The sequence below is a fragment of the Rhodnius prolixus genome, unplaced genomic scaffold, assembly GCF_049639745.1.
Source record: "Rhodnius prolixus isolate KJV_2025 unplaced genomic scaffold, Rpr scaffold_2, whole genome shotgun sequence".
Lineage (NCBI taxonomy): Eukaryota > Metazoa > Arthropoda > Insecta > Hemiptera > Reduviidae > Rhodnius > Rhodnius prolixus.
The window spans coordinates 12,415,724-12,433,436 of NW_027411592.1; the positions used below are offsets into that span (position 1 = coordinate 12,415,724).

A 17,713-nucleotide genomic window follows, 5' to 3' on the forward strand; every position below is an offset into this window, starting at 1 on the left:
CTATTTTATTTAAAAAAAGACAATAAAATAAATTTAAAAAAATAAAAAAGGTACATTTTTAAATATGATTAAAAAACTTACTTTTCCAATTTCAGAATGTAAAAGGTACTTTTTCCTCGAGTTTTATTTATTTAATGAAATTCATTCCTAAATATTCCTTCATTCTAGAAAGCATTTCATCCTACTGCAAAGTATTCATAATTTCAATTGAAAAATACAAATTGAAGTGCCGCATTATGGGACATAAGTAAAATGAACACCGAAATTTTCTTCACCTACAACAGTTTATGATTCTGGAGGGGGGGGATTGTTTAACTGTTTCAAGTAATGAAAACTTAGGTCACACATTAAAAATTGTTTTAGTAGATAGGTTTTTTGTACTAAATCCATTTAGAAAAAACGCTAAGCTTAATTAAATGGCCTAATTTAGACTTGCCCTTTTCCAGCTGCATGCCGAATGAGCTAGGACGTTTTAAAAGGGATCTCAGCTCACATTGTCGTATCTCATAGGAAACAATATTTTTCATTGAAATAATTTACTCTTACGTCTTACTCTTTATATCTAGACCATGCTTTCGAATTTAGGAAGAAGAATGAGTATTTCGTTTGGAGTGGTCTACCTTCGCTTGCCTATACAATGCATATACCTTTTCAATGTTTTATTATGAAGTGGTTCTTAACTTGTTCAAGTGAAGCGAAAAAAAAAATCTGGAAAAACATTTTAAGCTGCCATACCTCACCCTAGACCAAAACTAATAAGTCCAGAAATGATATTCTAAGCTTAGTGGAAAAATATATTTTATTCCGTCGATAGTACACCTTGCCCATAAAAATCTCCCCAGCATACGTTGTATAAGTTAAGACAGCAAAGACAGTTCAAAATTTAATGTGTAAAACAGCCAACATTTAGAATGCTAGTTTTGTCGCAGGGTTTATTAAAGTTCATTTGATTAATGGTAATTATTTTAGAACCCTACTTATTTATTACATTTAAGAATCTTTAACTCTTCTAATAAGTAACCTACACTTAAGATTTTGAGGTCGTATTATTGCTTTACTGAACCAGCCTGGCAAGTTGCTTTTATATCTAAGCAACCAACAGTTAACCATTCTATCACGCTGTACCACTTCAAAGAACTTATAATCTCACGAGGAAATAAAGTTACGAACGGAACAACTTTTTTCTTCTTCTTCATTGGTCTTATGTTCCTTGCGAATCAGCCATTACTTATTGTTAAAACAAAACTAAAAAATAGTGGGAGATCTGTCTGTTTTAAAATAATTATTATTGATGAGTGAAAGTTGATTATATTTTAATTTTATTAGTCTTTATGAAGTAATATAGGTCTGGGAAAATTAGTGTTTGTGTAAGTTTGTCGGAAATGGACAGTTCGTCTGTAATATTGTCCTCCACAGCTGATCCCCACCGTTCGTGTACTTTCTGCAGTCTAAGATAATATGATTTGATTCAGCAATTGATTCATTATCACAAGAGCATTTAGGGTCTGCTGCACGCCAATGGTGAGATGAGTAATTATAGTTGAATCTCAACCTACTCATGGTACAATTAAATGTTCTGCTTCTAAATATTCTGTAAACCACGGTTTTACTGGGACGGAGTAATGGATGGAGTAGAATTTTCCTTTGACGGTTTTAGAAATCAAATAAACAACTCTAACTCTGAATCGGCATCACTTCGACTTGTACATAGAAGTAGTTTGTACCTGCAGGGGTAGTTGTGGTGTACAAATACTAGGTACAGCATTACATCGACTGAAGTTATGGGTTCACACTTTGTGTGTGACCTCCATAGTTGATCAGGCCCCTTCTAATAATAACCAATCTGCAAATTATACATATATATTTTATTTTTCCTAGTAGTTTTCTACATGAGAAAGTAGTGCGTTAGATACCGAATTTTCGGAATTGACTAGGAATACCTTTTTGAGGTTCCTTAAAAAGACAAAAAGTTTTTTCAAGTGCCTAATATATATATACATATATAGGTGTGTGTGAGAAATACTTCTCAACAACTTGAATTTCGGCTGAGGTATCCAAGTGCTTGTTTGTACTCGTATTTTTAATTTCTTTAAAATACATCAATTTTATTTAAACTGTGCAACCTAAATGGGACTATCACTGGTTCCATAGTAAGAGTGTACTTCAACATAAATCACATGCAATGTCCGAAGAAATCTAAGTTTGACTTAACTAGGCTGATCTGAATTACGTTTAATTACACTTAAATACGCTTCATAAGGCCAACTAATTGCTTAGTATAAATTTTAAATTTATAAAAGCTCAGTAAAGCTGACTAAGTAGGAATTGATATTTTACTTTAACTTTAAAGAGAATTTTATTATACAGCAAGGCTTTCCTCGTCAATACAAGGTAGCAAAACAATTAAAATTTTATAACATTAACATTTCTAATTACATTAACAATATATTTTTTTTTATTTACTTTTGAAACTCAAATTATTTAATTAAGCATATTTTAACTAATAGGCAAAGGAAGATATTTTATCTTTAGGTAGTTTAATATGAATTTTCAGCATTTACATCAATGTCTCAAATTTGAGAAATAGATCAAATATTATAATACGATAATTATTTAACTTTACCTATACCCTCCAGAAAAATGCCTGTTTTGCTTTATTATTATTAATATTAATAAAAACCCGTTTTAATTTCGATTTCATTTACTTCTTTTGACATGTTTTCTCAACTCAATCCCTCAAAAAAATAAAATAAATTTAAAAAAAAATAGGTTTAAATAAATACAATATAATCCAAGCAATTTCCATAAGTTCTTCTGCAGATTTTCCTTGTTCTTCTCTTGACTTAGTGTTCTGGAGGATACTAAGTATAGTTTAAGAAGTGAGAGACCGCGTTATATAAATAATAATAAAAATAAATAAATAAAATAACAAGTTAGCACAAGCTGAATTCTTCATCATCTTCTTGCTTCTTTCCTACTCCACCTTCTTCTCCTCCTTTAGCTTCCTGTACGCACAAAAAAAAAAATAAATACCATAAAAAAAAGTTCTTTCATTTTTGGCAATATTTTTGAAATTGTTCAATTAATAAACTTCGATTATTTTTTCCATTTCTCTTGTTAATTTTGTGCTAAACGTTTAAACAGTACAATTTCCATAATTTTTTATTATAGTTTTATCTGGAGTTTACTTTTAACTTCTTAGTTTTCAAGATCCTATTTTTCCTACTTACTGTTTCAATCTTAATAAAACTAACATAATTATGATAAAAACTAGCCGATACAAAAAAGGTATAATATAATAAAAATGTATTTCCTCTTTTCCTATAGATAAAATTCTCAAATTTTCTATAAAATAAAGAGCATACTACATACATTGCCAAAAATGGGTAAAAACGGTATTTTTATAAATTGTTCTGGTTACTTTTTTGCAAACGTACAGAACCGAATTTCATGAATGAGGGGGTCATTTGATTCAAAATTTTATTTTGATGTGCCTTTTGGGGGCTTCGAGGCAGTGCTAATTATAGGAGGGGAGTGAGCCCCATTTTTGTTAAGTCCCCTCTAAAACTATTATTAGTAATAACTTAGTAACTCTTAGCCCAATATTGATACAATTTGGTAGGAAGGGATTGGGGCTTCCTTATGTAACAATGAAACGCCATCTTGCTTTTACACCTATTAAGGGAAAGAATTGCAATCGTTTTAAATTATCAACGTGTGAATCGATTATCTGAATGAAGTGTCTTTCGATTCAAAATTGTGTGTAGAGTGCTTTGATGTATCATTCCATTCAGAAAAATATCGCAGTCGTAACGTATTCACAGTTCTTTTACAAGAAAGTGTAGTAATTGCAGTTCAATTTCTCTAACCCCTCGTTATAAGAGATTTTGTAATCGCAGTTTAATTTCTCTTACACCCCTTAAGAGGAATTAATATAATTTCTTCGTAATTTAAATAACCACAACTAGATCCCACTCAAAAATTTATTAACTTTCCTCACTTTTAATCTCCTACCCATCGACTATTCCTCCATAACTTTTAGCCATTTTTTCATACCAAAGTGCTATATATTTTCCACTTTTATTCGAATCGTTTGTCCAAAAAAGTATGTTTGAATTCTTTGGGGACAGCATATATTTGTTTAGAAGATACATATATATTCTATCTAATATAATATATACAACTAATATAATACTATAATCGTACAATATGAGCATTAATTTACTACAACTACAATTACCTGAGTTTTTGATTGGTTTGGTGAGACATAAGAGGGTGCTGCATTAGGCCTGACTGCAGTGTCTTTAGCAGGGGCCCTGGGTATAGTAGGTTGAGGAAGAGGTAAATCTCTAGCCAATCGAGCATATTCAATATCCATATGCTTGATGAAAGAGCTGTTCAACGCTTGCCTAGCGTCATCTGGATCTTCTTCATCAAACGCTTGCAATAAACTTTCTAATGTTTGCACCTTTTAACCAGACAAGCACTTTATTGCTTAAAACAAAAATCAACATGTTTAACAAGAATTGAAATTTTGATTGTGAAACTTTTCGTTAATTACATTTAAGTATAAATATGAAATGATTCATTGTTAATAACAAAACTTTATAAAACAAACAAATAAACAAATATAAAGTTGTCACAATATAATAGTCGGGAAATTTAATTTTTAAGAATGGTTCTGTTACACTTATTTTATATATAAGAGCCAATTCAAAATTACAAGATATAAGAGAAATAGAATAATAATCTCAAGAAAAGGACTAGCTCTGGGGTTAGCCTACTGGATTCCCACACGGAGTACCGGATTGGAATCCAGCTGTTGGCCTTTAGATTTCTAACAGCTCACTGTCCGGTGATGGACGGTGTTGTCTGCAATAAGAGAACTCTATTCGGAGTGCCCTGAAAAAGCTTCGAGCGCCCTAAATTTAAAAAAATAAAGTAACAATCTCCAAAACAATAATCAGGGAATTCCAACAAAATGTTCAGATAAAAATCTATAATAAATTTAGATAAACAAAAATTTTAAAAAAGAATGAGATAAAACAATAGTAAACTAAATTTTCAAACAATTGATGGTTGTGTAAAAGACAGAAGTGGAATTAACATAAAGATTATTTAAGATAGATATTTTTCAACATTTCCAAAACAACTTTATTTTAAAAATTGATATAACAGCTATCTACCGTTCTTGGCAACTTTACATTGTAATCTTAATTCGAATTCACATTAGAATTAAAGGGCAATTTGGCCGTTAAAAATAAGAAAGCACACACTCCAGTCGATTAGTACCAAAATATCTAAATTTACAATGAAATGTAGGCTCACTAGAATCAAATAATGGAAGAGTGACTGGTAATTGAATCGTGCATAAGTGAATTTTTTCAAAACAGCTTGGTATTAACTCCCCGTTTTGTCTAAGAAAATTGAAATATTTGAAAAATATAATGCATATATCCTAGAATTTACAGCTGGAAAACAAAAAATGTTAAGTAAATAATACGTTTCATGGATTCGAATGTTTTACTGGAGAAACGTTGGGAACTATCATCTTGAAAAGGAACTTGTAAAGCTCTGGTTCATCCACATGGGAAAAACGAAATCTGAGTTTGCATTAGAACTTTTTCGAGAAATGATATAAAAATTGATTGATTTCCTTGGATTTGGGGGGGGGGCAGGGCTACACGGTTCATATGATTTGTTCTGTCACATTCGCGAAGTTTAAAGCATTAATGAGACAAATTAAACACACAACGTTTTTGCTGAGGCAGTATAATAATATTCTACCAATTCACAGATATTAGTATTTACAATCAATATGTAAGATAAAGGAAGTAAGAAACAAATAGCATACACGAAAAGTTAAGGATAATTAACTAACAGAAAATCAATAAAACAAAAGATAACGTCAGTTTCATTATTGTTGACTTAAAGAGAAGACATTTTTTTTGACATATTAAACGTTAATTACTTCCATTAATTCTACTGAGGTATTGTTACCAAGCGAGTCACAATTATTTTAACTTGTTTTTTTTCATTTTACTACATTATCGACAAATTGCTGACCATGCAATGATTGTGGGTATGAGGTGAGTATAGTTGACAGGGACTTAAGGAGGCAAATGCAAACACGGGCAGCTAATGTTTCAAAAACGTGGATTAGGTCTTACCTTCTTCACAATGTTATACTGGGATACCTTTGGATAAATCTGGTTACGTCGGATAGTGAGCAATATCTTTTCCCCCTCCTCTGGCGGCTTACATCTGGTTCCCTCTGCAACATCCACTTCATTTTATTTCAAGCGCGCAAGAATTTCAATATGTCGTTAAAAAAAAAGAAATAAATGAAAACTTAACAAAATAAAATTTAAGAAATAATATTCCGATTTAAAGTACCGAACGGACGTACGCTGACTGGCCCTGTTTGGAGCCTCTTAGGAATTCTGTGTTCTAGACATCTGCTATGACCTCACAATTTAAAATTGGCTAGAAGAAGAAGTTACAATAAACATTTGTAACAAAATTAAATAATAATTGTTTGTGTGTTTTTAATATAAGATTTACCATCACAAAATGATGTACAACCATCCTCGTAAATAAATGAAAAATTGGAATTAAATACGGAAATCAGTATCAATTCAATAATATTAAATGTACTGCAATGCTCTTAAAAACATAATTCGGTCATATTTTGAAAAATGTTAAATACAAAATGTTTAGTATCCGTATGCAATCTCCACTTTTATGCCAAGGATTTTAGTGAACTCAGGCCTTCGATAGTACTTTGTTACGAAAAGGCTCAAGGTTTCAAGGCTCTTCTATAAAATCCTCGGAACGAAAATCAGAAGAACCAAATTGAAAACAGTACTATTTTGTGTAAAATGGATCTCATAAAAACAATTATTACGGCCCTCACAAAACGGAAGAGGAGATAACCAATTTATAAAAAAGTGTCGACAAATTTGAATTATGAATACAAAATTGTATTTCAAATCCAAATTATAATTTGCAAATCCGAAAATAATTGCCAAGAAAGGTAGTTCCTCTATGATTAATCATCAAATACGTATCTTTTTGATATTTTTGTAACTATTTCATAAACAATTTTTTTTAAATAATTTAAGCTGTACTTCCATCAAATGCGTAAATCTATACAAATAAGGAACAGATAAAGTAAATAAGTTGTGTGGTGATTTATAGGGTGATTTGGAAATGTTATATTTGGGTTTTCTCTTTATTTAAGATTTTTACAACTGTACAGCAAGTACAAGAGAAAAAGATGAATTGTGCATTCATGTTTGTTGACTTAGCGCTAGCGCACATACAAGCGTGATTTCTTGAACGGCGGCCATCCAGCAATAACAGGTTAAGTACAGTTTAGTTTAGCCTGGTTAGAAACATGTTACAATACGACTAAAATCTCACAGAGGCAGACAGATTTCTCCAGTTACTACAGGGCTATCTAATAACTGCATTACAAACTACGTTATCCTTTAACAAAAAGTTTCTGCACAAGATATGCCATTTTTGGAATAAGCGAAAGATGCAAACTATGTTTCAAAGCCTAAGTCGGCAAATAAATTGGCGTGAACGAAGGCTCACATTCTGCACATAATGAGATAAACTCTTAAAGAAATAATTCTTCAACATTTTCAAACTGAAAGGTGACTAAGCTAGAACCAATCCCTATTAAACTGTTAAGAAAAGTCTAACAATGAAAAGAAGTGAAAATACCTTATTTCTATTCATTCTTACCTCTGGGGCATCACAACAATTTCCCCATTCTTTGAATGCTTTCTCAGCAGCCACTGTATCCCCTCTAGCTAATTGTACTAATACTAAAGCAACAGTCAGTCTTCCCATAGCAGCTACACTCTCAGATTGTTGATGAAGTCCAATTTCACGGCGAATGGCATCGGCTGCTTCATCATACCTTTAACAAAGTTGTTTTCTTAGTTTTGAAGAATGTCCTTTAATTTGAGAAAATTATAAAAGAATACTTCAATATTACGCACATCCTAAGTTTTACTAAAATTCTGGCAATTTTGCTCACGTATTCCGCTGCTTGTCTGGGACTGTCTTCAATCTGAGAAAATAGATTTAGAACATTAGACAAATAAATACAACAAACCGCTATTTATGATGCGATTGTGGCTTCTTTTCATTCACTTAAAATTGAGAAATAATATTAAAATCAAAAAATTGCATTAAAGAGTAAGACGATTGCCATTAAAAAAAAAAAAGCAAACCAAAGAATTTCATTGTAAGTTTACTGATGAAGTGGTATGTAAAACAAAAAAATTTAAACGGAAACGACTGATTAGTTGTATGATAAGGAGCTGGAATTAGATAAACAATAATCAAATAAGTGGTATAGATGTACGATTATTTTAATCTTACATTACAATTCTGTGCATACTGGCGGTTCATTTATTCATATTTTGATAAAGATCCCTCATCACTGAGTAGCAGCTGGCCAATGTTAACTAGACCTTGAATAGATTAAATATAAGAGGACCTTACTTATGATTAGAGCAGAACACTTACTGTCACAACTTCTGCTGCTCTTTTATATAGCTGCAGAGCTTGTTCAGGCTGAGTCGGTTCAAGAATTTTTGCAGCTTTATCCAAAGCAGTAGCTGCTGCATCTGGAGATCCTTGCTGCTGATAGTACGTGCAAGCTTTGTGAGCTAGATCAGGTACATCTCGAAGATCTCCTAGGTCTTTGCAAACTAGTATAGCTTGTTCAAGGTTTCTATAAATGAATCACAGGTATGTTGAATTAATTCATTTTGTACTATCAAACAAGGGCTGCAAATGTGTTAAATTTAAAAACAATGTATAACAAACACTTACATTCACAATTAAATTACGCTTCAGAAATCATGTGAAATAAGGCCAAGCACGTAATATGAATAAAAAAGAATTTCAATGATGTACACTACATTTGGTGCTTGGTTAGTGAGAAAAACAATATGAAAATCTGTTCGGCTGGAATCTCTGATCAATTCATTAATAACAAATTTAACAACCAAAACTTATAAATATACCGGATGCAGCATTTTTTATAACCTTTGTTGCACTTGCATTTAAGTGCACCCAAATAGGACAGTCGATAACCGACTCCAACCTACTGTAAGCGGTGAAAACGTGGACACCTCCAGCAAAATTAAGTAGAGGAATAAAAATATGGAGATGGGTTTTTGGAGATCTCTGAGAAAAAAAAGGATGGATAAGGTGAGAAATTAAAGGATAAAAGAAGTGATGGGAGTAAGAGAGGACATTACCCTGAATTTAGTAAAGAAGAAATTGAGTTAGTACGGTCACATAAAGAGGATGATACTGACAAGATAGCCAAATAAGATTTACGAATAGGTGCCACTGTGGGAAAAAAAACGGAAGAAGACCACAAAAGACGTGAGAGGGTGGGAACCTGGAGGAGATGGCGGAACGCAAATTAGCTGACGAGGTCTGGCATGACAGGGAGAAGAGTAGGTGTGCTTAGAAATGGAGGAGTACTTTGGCCTAAACGAAATGCTTAAAAAAAGGGAGAAGCTGTTATAAGTAAGTAAAATTAATAGTCATGTGCAGTTGTTGACATAAAAAAAAAATCCACACTGGTCCTTACCTGGCGGCATGAAATAATCTGTAAATAATAGATAAGGAAAACAGTTGGTTAAAAAAAGATGAAAAAATAAACACCAAGTAAATGTTAAAAATGTTAAAAGTAAAGAAATCGCCTATTTTTTCAGGCGGGGCTTAACGTCCAACTACCAATTAGGTGACGTAGACAGAGACGGAAGCTCATACTTTACTATAAACATTTTTTTTCTATCAAATTAAATTAGAACTGGGGTTCTCCCACTCACAAAGCCACAAAGTGATCATTTCAGGCGACAGAGATGGAGCAAGCACCTAGCACTCAGTCATTTTCAAAGAATCAGTTTAATCTTCTGGGCCCCCTATAGAGGTCGTACAAGAGATTAAGCTGATAAGAACAGATACTTCACTTTGATACACCAAGTAAATATTATATAATAATATACGCAAAATTAAATCAATTAATCAATAAAATATAAAGGATACGATCTATTCTGTTTCTGGCATTCTGAAGCTTTCAAGTAGCAATCTTTGCATTGTTCAAAAGATTTTCCAATTTTAAAGCAAGTTGCTGAAAAATTAATATTTTCATACACACAGAAAACTTAAAATGAAAAATACTTCCAGTATATTAGTCCAAAATTAAACAGAGAAAAATAAAACTATCAATTATAGCAATACAATTGTTAATGAATTGGTAAATCAAATATTTAACATAATCGTGGACTCAGTTATTGGGAAATATAAGAATAATATTTAAGGAAACATTTAAAAAGAAATCAATTTAATTAATTCAAAGAGGGTAAATCATAGACAACTATAGAAATATTATCTAGTATGTAAAGAAACAGTTAAAGTCCTCAAAAAGAAGTAAATGAATAAAAAAAAACTTAAAATAATATAGACCCATTTGATTATTTTACCGCGGAGCCACAATTTTCCGAGAGAGATGAGAGGGGGCGGAATTCATCAAATCTAATAGGGATCCTTCTCTACCTATGCGGAATCTATACCTTTGATAGAGGGGGAGGCATAATTAATGATGCCTTAATTCTGTTTTTCACAATTTGGTCCATCTATGAAAAATGTTGGGCAACAGCAGGTCAGATCTGCAAAGGTCTGCATCTTGAAACTGAAGCTAAGGTTCGGCCATTAAAATAGATGCCTCAATTCAATACATTGAAAGCCTGCATTTGCATTATTTAATAGTCGAGTCGAGACCATATTGCAATGTGAAGGCCATAGGAATTCTTTGACATTCTACGTTATACTTCCCATAACAGTAGCAACATTAACAATTTAATCAAATTGAAATTGGTGTTTTGGAAGTCAGTAAGTTAATGAGTGAACAACTTCGGATACGAGGCTAAGCCTTCACAGAAAGCATTTCACAAAATAAGGCTTGAAATAGCTTCCTCTCTACTTCTTTCCTCTTGTAATTTATTAATAGGTTTGATCGACTGTAACAGATCGACAGATTCAAGACCTGGAACATGTACAGTGGGGTCCGAAGTTTTAAATATGATTTATTGAGACGTTATGTAGTAGAAATCCAATGTTTATTTTAGACACTGGAGAAGAAATGGGCAAGCTGATATTTCCTTGAGCTATTTAGAGAAAATCCTAGTAATTTTTAATAACCATAAAATACCAAGCAGTGTACTAACAAACCAAACAATTCTTCTAAACTTTAATTACACTTTTTAAGACAACTTTGCAATCAGTAACGTAGGCATATCAACATCCATTTTTTGCTCTATTTAGCCTATCTGCCTAATACGAAGCAGATCTCCTGCCAGCTCTCCAACATACAAAAAGTAAATAATATATATATATATTAGTTATATATATAAATATAACTAATATATATGACTAAACAATAAAACTTTTTATTACCTGCTTTAGAATATTCGTCCGCAGCTACCTCATAGTCCGGCCTCCACTTTAAGAAAGTAGTTTTCAAACTAAACATAATTTTAAATAATAATTAGGTTATCCTGTAAACGACCTAATTTGAGGAAGTTTCTCTTTGCTATCATTATTTAGTAAAAATAATTTATTTAAGTTGGTTTAGTCATGTGCTAATTTTACTAATTATACTACCTTATTAAATACGAGCTTATTTCTGGTAATAAATGCAGTGGAATCAAATTTTTGAAATTTCCGAAAATTAGTGTTAAAAAAAGAATATTTCGTAATGACCTAGAAATTAATTACGGAGGGCAACAATGCAGTTTTCGACCATCTATCTTTATAGAACTATTCTTACACAATGTGATGCGTTAGGTATTAAACGGCTTTAATTGGGTAAATCTGCAAAATTAACTAAAAGAGGCCATGAATTAGGAAACTACTAAGGAATTTAGTAAAATTAGTTACTTAATTAGTAAAATTTGTTAAGTGATTTAGAAAAATAGTAAAACTGTTCTACATCAATTTCAAGCTACTTTGATATTCAAATATTCAAACTCTGCAGAAGGTGTATTTCATGAAGATGTGTTATCATGTACTTAGTAGTTTACTGATGAATATAGTTTTAACTGGATACACATTTACAATGATTGTGTTACTTAATTTACTTATTATTAGAATAGTTACGATAATAATAATTTAAGGAAACTGTTCATCCAAACTTAAAGACCGGAGAACCTCTGCTCAATTAACTCAAGATTGTGTAGAATTTCACGTTCTAGGTTTGCGACATGTTACATAGCCGGACGAAAATTTTAAAACGGAATAATTATAAAATTAAATTAATTCACTTTACTTTGTTAACTGCTAAGACGTTCATGACGAACCATTCGAAGAATGATCAAATTATTAAAGCAAAAATTTAAAAAAAAAAATGGGCTTCATAAAATACCTAAAATTAATTAAATTCTTCCAAATATTCATACAGTTACAAATAATTACAGAATTAGTTACGAACTAAAAAAACCAATAAAGAAATAATAAAAAGAAAAATATTTTCGTAAAGCAATATTTTTGTTGGATTCTTAGCAATTATTTAGTTTTCAAATAAAATGAAAAATAGGGATTTATTAAATGTATAAATCTCATATGTATACACAAAATCCACTAACCTTTTTTCGGCTGATTTTATCAATTCCAGGCCTTCTTGTATTTTTTTTGAATCTGACATTGTTGATTGTGTAGGAATAATCTATACTAGAGGAATTGTGTAGGAATAATCTATAATAGAAGGATATGCTAGATGAAGTTAACTCTTATCAAATTTAAGAATCTCAGTTTAGTTAAGGTGGGTAAATCAATTCACTTTTTCTCAATACTTATCTTTCATCTGAAAAGAGAAAGGCATTTTAACTCTCGTGCCCGTTGTCTACAGATTTACAATACACATACTACTAAAATACAGATACTGACAATAAGTGTTATGTGTTATCAGCTGCAAAATTTGTCTTAGGATATCCAAATTAGCCAACTACTGGATAAAAAAAAAAATAGCCCCAAATAAGTTCCATTAGAATTTTCAAGGCTTATTATAAAGGCAATTTTCCAAAAATTTATTCAAAATCTTTAAAAAAATATCACTATCTTGCAGTATTATAATTAATTTGGTGATAGTTTTGTTTAAGAACTTCAATGTGTGTGGCAACCTTGCGCTACTCAAATATACAAAGCTTCAGACACTTCAGACCTAATATGTTTACGATTACTACAATATCGATACATCACATTTCACCTAAATTTATATATTTATATATTTTATGCGGTTCGTTACGTTATTAGTCAAGCCTTGTAACAAGACGAAGAATGTCCGGTAGTGGCCATTTATCATATTTTTCAATAAATTTTTGTGCTACAACAATATAGTTAGAGTTGGATAGCTACAGTGAGTTCACTGATTCCAGTTTCTGTAACGACCATCTAAGAATTATAATTTTGTTTATATTTTATTGTTTAATAGCCTGCTGAAATGAGCACAGTGATAGATATTTCAATCAAAATAAAACCTTCTTTCAACAAAAATTAATTGATTTACGATAGGTTGGACTTGATAATCTAAAAAACTAAAGAAAGCGTAAGGGGAAAATTGAATCATTAATATCATTGAATACAGCGAATGTGTATGCTATGCTACCTATTGGCGCTTAGTAAAACTACAAAAGGATTTTAGTCTCACAAATAGCCGCTAGATAGCATGGAAATGTACTTTTGCACGTTTACTGGACAACTTATAGACCTCAATATAAATTTAATTAAAAAAGATACATACAATTTTAATAAACGCCAATGTAAATTTTTTACCATTAAAAAATCAAGATATTAATAAACACTTACAATTCATATAACTTATAAGTAAATACTTTCAAATAACAGCAAAGTATTTTAATTACTAATGATATTATTCCTCTTAGCATTCTCTATAAACTAAAGTAGCTGAAGTACTGTAACTACTTACGCTTAAATGCCAAAATTATCTATCCTTTTATGATAAAAATACAATTTGGATGATATAATCACAACTCAATTTTCCAATCATTAATTAAGAAATATATACAATTTTCATTAGATCAGTTAAATATTAAGTTTAGTAAGAGTTGCACATACTTTACTTCATTTATACTTTCACTTTGTTAGTAATGTCTACTGACTAGTAGACAATTGTTACACAAAGAATTTATGGACGATATTAATAAATAGGAAAAAAACAAAATATTTGGAGCTTACACTTGCCAAGATTAACTGGTTCAAGTAAAACTGGCCAAATCAGCCCTAGGTTGATCATTTCTTAGGCACCCGTTAATTGTCGTTTAAAATCCTTTACAAAAAATATTTAGATAAAATTCCAAATGTGGTTCCGTGAGTATGCTAGAACGAAAATTAAGAAATGCAATCAAACTATCCTTACTTTTGAATCTGTTGAACAAAAAGTATTTCCAAAATTTCAGTTATACAGCAATACTAAAATATACAAAATGTATTATTTGGAAGGTAATAATTGCAGTAAAGGAGATTTAAATTTACTGCTACATAATAAAACTTCTAGTTTATATTAAGTAAAACGTTTGAAATGAAGTTTGCAGCAAGTAACGTAAAAACACGGAACAAAAATACTAATCTACGTATTTCATTTTCCAAAAGACTATTCACTTAATAGTTTAAAATTGATCTTCTCAACAACACTCTCAAAAACTGGAATGCATAAAATGAAAAACCAGTTTTGCAATTAACAGTGATTAAATTTAACTTTCAGACGTTAAATTAAACAGTACGCTTCATCTTCTATAACATAGCTAAATCTCTCTCATTGAAAGAACTTAGAATTTCATACTACTCTTACGCAAAAATGTAGGTGCCGAATTAACATTGGGATGGCCATTTCCGGTTCAGGTTCGCCACGTATTAGGTTATGATAGGAACGATTAAAATTTAAAGTTTGAAGAAAATTTGTGAGTTAGAACTTCAAGAATTGTAATAGGAGAAAATCATTTCTCCAAAAGGTTCCTTTTCTTAGTCGCACTATCGTCTGGTAATGGTTCCTAGTTATTTTTTAGTGCAATGCCGGTCTCCATACAGTGTTCTCTCGTTACAGACAACGCTGTCCATCAGTGAGCTGTGAGAAACTTTTAGGAAGAGAAAATTTGAGGGCCAGCAACTGGATTCAAACCCAGGATCGGGTTGAAGTTGTATTATGTCTTCGTTGGAATCCTGTTTACGCTATCCACTAAGTTGATCCCTTCCGTGTGTTTTATTTTCAATATTAGTGGTTCTATACACTACTTTTAACGCGCTTTATTTTTTTATTATTTTTATTTAAAGAATTGAGTTTGACAAAAATTATTTAAATAAGAGCTAATGATCTAAAGATATGTAGGTGTATGTTTGTACATATATAAATTATTAATTTAATATTTCTTACAAATTAGGTAGTAACCTTTAAAACAAAAACCAGTTAACTAATCTTTTATTAAGTTAAATAATCTCTTAGAAACATATGGTGGAAAAAATAAATGTTCAAATTTCAATTGAAATTGAAAAAATGTTCCAGCCATCAAAGGTAAGTCTTACTAAAAATGTTTCTTTTTAAAAATTATTAACCACATAGATTAAATTGAAAACTATTGTTTTTTCAAGCGCGGTGTACCACTCTTCAGAACTGCTATCCAAAGAATGAATTATGCTTCTGGAGAAGACTGTCCGACTGGAGCCTGTAAAAGAGTTAGGGATAAACAAGAAATATTTACAGTAAGAGAAGTATTTTATTCGTATTCATCCAGTTATGATGTAACATTAGTGGTCTCAGGTGGATAGATTAAAAGTAATGTTCTATGAAATTTGAATATACAAGAACAGCGATTTGACAACTATCTTTTATTGTCTGCAATCAGCGCTTACCATTGAAAACTGTTTTCTAAGTTCTAAAAATTATTCATACTCTAAAAATTTATCAGACTTATCAGATTTATTATTTTTAGCGTCCTCACAAAATGAACATTAACAAAGCGTGACGAGAGTTTAATTTTTCAGTTTTTGTAAAAAAACTTAAATATTATAGAGCACCTGGGTAACATATTTTCATGTAATAATTAATTTGTTTGCATTAACTAATCCTTCTCCCCTTTTACTTCATCAATCTTTGTTATCTAGTTCCACTGCCACTATTTGAAAAGCTACCTTAGACTTTTGTTTCTTATAGCTTAGCGAAACCGTGACTCACAATCAAGAAGACGGACGTATTTGCCAACAGAGCTAAGTCAACGAATTATCTTAAATTGAAAACAAAATACTTAAAAGATATATTTTGTTAGTCTTAGTAATATAATAATTCTTTTCATAACCGAGAAAAACATTACTTTTGCACCACTTTTTTTGCCAATCAAAAGAATATGCAAAATTATTAAACTTGGTTATTTGACATACCATTTATAGCTTATTTATCATAAATAAATTATATGAATTATGCTTATAGTTTTTCCTTGCGCTGTTTTAATATAAATATATTTCTGCTATTGAAAAAAATTCAAGGAGGCATTCTGCTTTCATTCTGATAGACTCCTTATTTTCATCCGTCATTTACCTTTACTATTTTTAAAACTCTCCAACGTTTATCGACTATAAGCATACATAGACGGGCAATTCTCAATTAATAATAGCCTTTTAATTAAAAACTTATTCTTAAGGCGATTAATTCATTTCTTTTATTTCCTTATCATGTATTGCACTTTACTCTGTTCACGCATTGACTGATGTATAGGTATATATTTTTTATATAGGTAGCAATAAACACATATAAATATTTATAAAAAAAACTATTACCTTAATTTCAAGTTTTAAACTAATAATTGGAATTTATTGAAATTTAATAATATATGATTTAAGGCGCGTCAACATCTAAGGTTATTGGCGCCCGGAGCTTTTTTCAGTGCACTGCCGGCCTCCGGACAGTGTTCTCTCGTTACAGACAACACTGTCCATCACCGGACAGTGAGCTGTAAGAAGCTCCTAGGAAGAGAAAATCTAAGGGTCAGCTGCTGGATTCGAACCCGGGACCTCCGCGTGGGAGTCCAGTATGCTAACCACATAGCTAATCCCTTCCCTTTATTGAAATTTCAGGTTGAAGATAATTGTCCAGTGCATCTTAAAGGTGGATCAGCTGATAAAATACTGTACGGCTTCACATTTGGCCTAGCATTACTAGGAGCTGGAATGTCTTTATTTAAAATATTTCAGATGAGTTAAAAACAAATATTTCTGTTTTAATATATGAAAATCAGAATCTGTGGACCAAATAAATTGTGTTTATCAATAAAATCTGATTTCACATTTTATAAAATTACGTTCATTGTTGATTACTACTTGATAAACTTTTTATTAGTTACCAGTGAAGGACTCCTGAGGTGCAATTATTGCTAGTTTAAACTACTAGTTGTACCAAACTGTTAAAACTTTTGTAGAGGACTAACTCATACATAATTATGATGATGAGTACCTTTCGTTATTTTTGGCGCATTCGTCAACCTTTCATATTATACATAGGTAAAATTCGAGAATGGAGTCCTAAAAATACGGAGGAAAGCCTTGAACTTGTAAGGTACATGAAAACTTAGAAAGATAGTATGTATTAGAGACGTCCAGCCAGTTTTATCCG

The 17,713-nt window shown here is 31.1% G+C and overlaps 2 protein-coding genes and 1 pseudogene across 3 annotated transcripts; 1 reads left to right on the plus strand and 2 right to left on the minus strand.

Annotated features, from left to right (window-relative positions):
- Positions 1-2,331: 2,331 nt before the first annotated feature.
- gammaSnap1 (gamma Soluble NSF attachment protein 1) lies at positions 2,332-13,133 on the minus strand. Of its 2 annotated transcripts, XM_074117897.1 has the most exons (10): positions 12,985-13,133; positions 12,684-12,901; positions 11,497-11,564; positions 10,087-10,171; positions 9,629-9,646; positions 8,548-8,755; positions 8,016-8,086; positions 7,756-7,933; positions 4,241-4,468; positions 2,332-3,005 (listed from the first exon to the last, which is right to left on the minus strand). In XM_074117897.1, the coding sequence occupies exons 2-10, from the start codon at positions 12,740-12,742 to the stop codon at positions 2,934-2,936; spliced, it is 987 nt and encodes a 328-aa protein (XP_073973998.1). In that variant the 5' UTR covers positions 12,743-12,901; positions 12,985-13,133; the 3' UTR covers positions 2,332-2,933. The 2 variants fall into 2 exon arrangements, with proteins under 2 accessions (XP_073973998.1, XP_073973997.1); XM_074117896.1 differs by lacking the exon at positions 12,985-13,133 and having other exon boundaries at positions 12,684-12,978.
- Positions 9,852-10,032, minus strand: LOC141450565 (U2 spliceosomal RNA; annotated as a pseudogene).
- Positions 13,134-15,485: 2,352 nt separating the features above from the next.
- LOC141448975 (cytochrome c oxidase subunit 7A, mitochondrial-like) lies at positions 15,486-17,398 on the plus strand. Its single transcript, XM_074117917.1, has 3 exons — positions 15,486-15,622; positions 15,700-15,810; positions 17,179-17,398. Exons 1-3 carry the CDS (start codon positions 15,560-15,562, stop codon positions 17,302-17,304), a joined length of 300 nt encoding a protein of 99 aa, XP_073974018.1. The 5' UTR covers positions 15,486-15,559; the 3' UTR covers positions 17,305-17,398.
- The last annotated feature ends 315 nt before the right edge of the window (positions 17,399-17,713 follow it).

Excerpts from the sequence above, each read along its gene's own strand:
- gammaSnap1 (XM_074117897.1), bottom strand. The coding sequence starts at position 12,742 with ATGTCAGATTCAAAAAAAATACAAGAAGGCCTGGAATTGATAAAATCA. Across the intron at positions 10,172-11,496 it reads GGACGAATATTCTAAAGCAG|CAACTTGCTTTAAAATTGGA; the intron begins GTAATAAAAAGT and ends TTAATTTTTCAG. Across the intron at positions 7,934-8,015 it reads ATTTTAGTAAAACTTAGGAT|GTATGATGAAGCAGCCGATG; the intron begins GTGCGTAATATT and ends ACTTTGTTAAAG.
- LOC141448975 (XM_074117917.1), top strand. The coding sequence starts at position 15,560 with ATGGTGGAAAAAATAAATGTTCAAATTTCAATTGAAATTGAAAAAATG. Across the intron at positions 15,623-15,699 it reads AAATGTTCCAGCCATCAAAG|CGCGGTGTACCACTCTTCAG; the intron begins GTAAGTCTTACT and ends TGTTTTTTCAAG. Across the intron at positions 15,811-17,178 it reads ATAAACAAGAAATATTTACA|GTTGAAGATAATTGTCCAGT; the intron begins GTAAGAGAAGTA and ends TTGAAATTTCAG.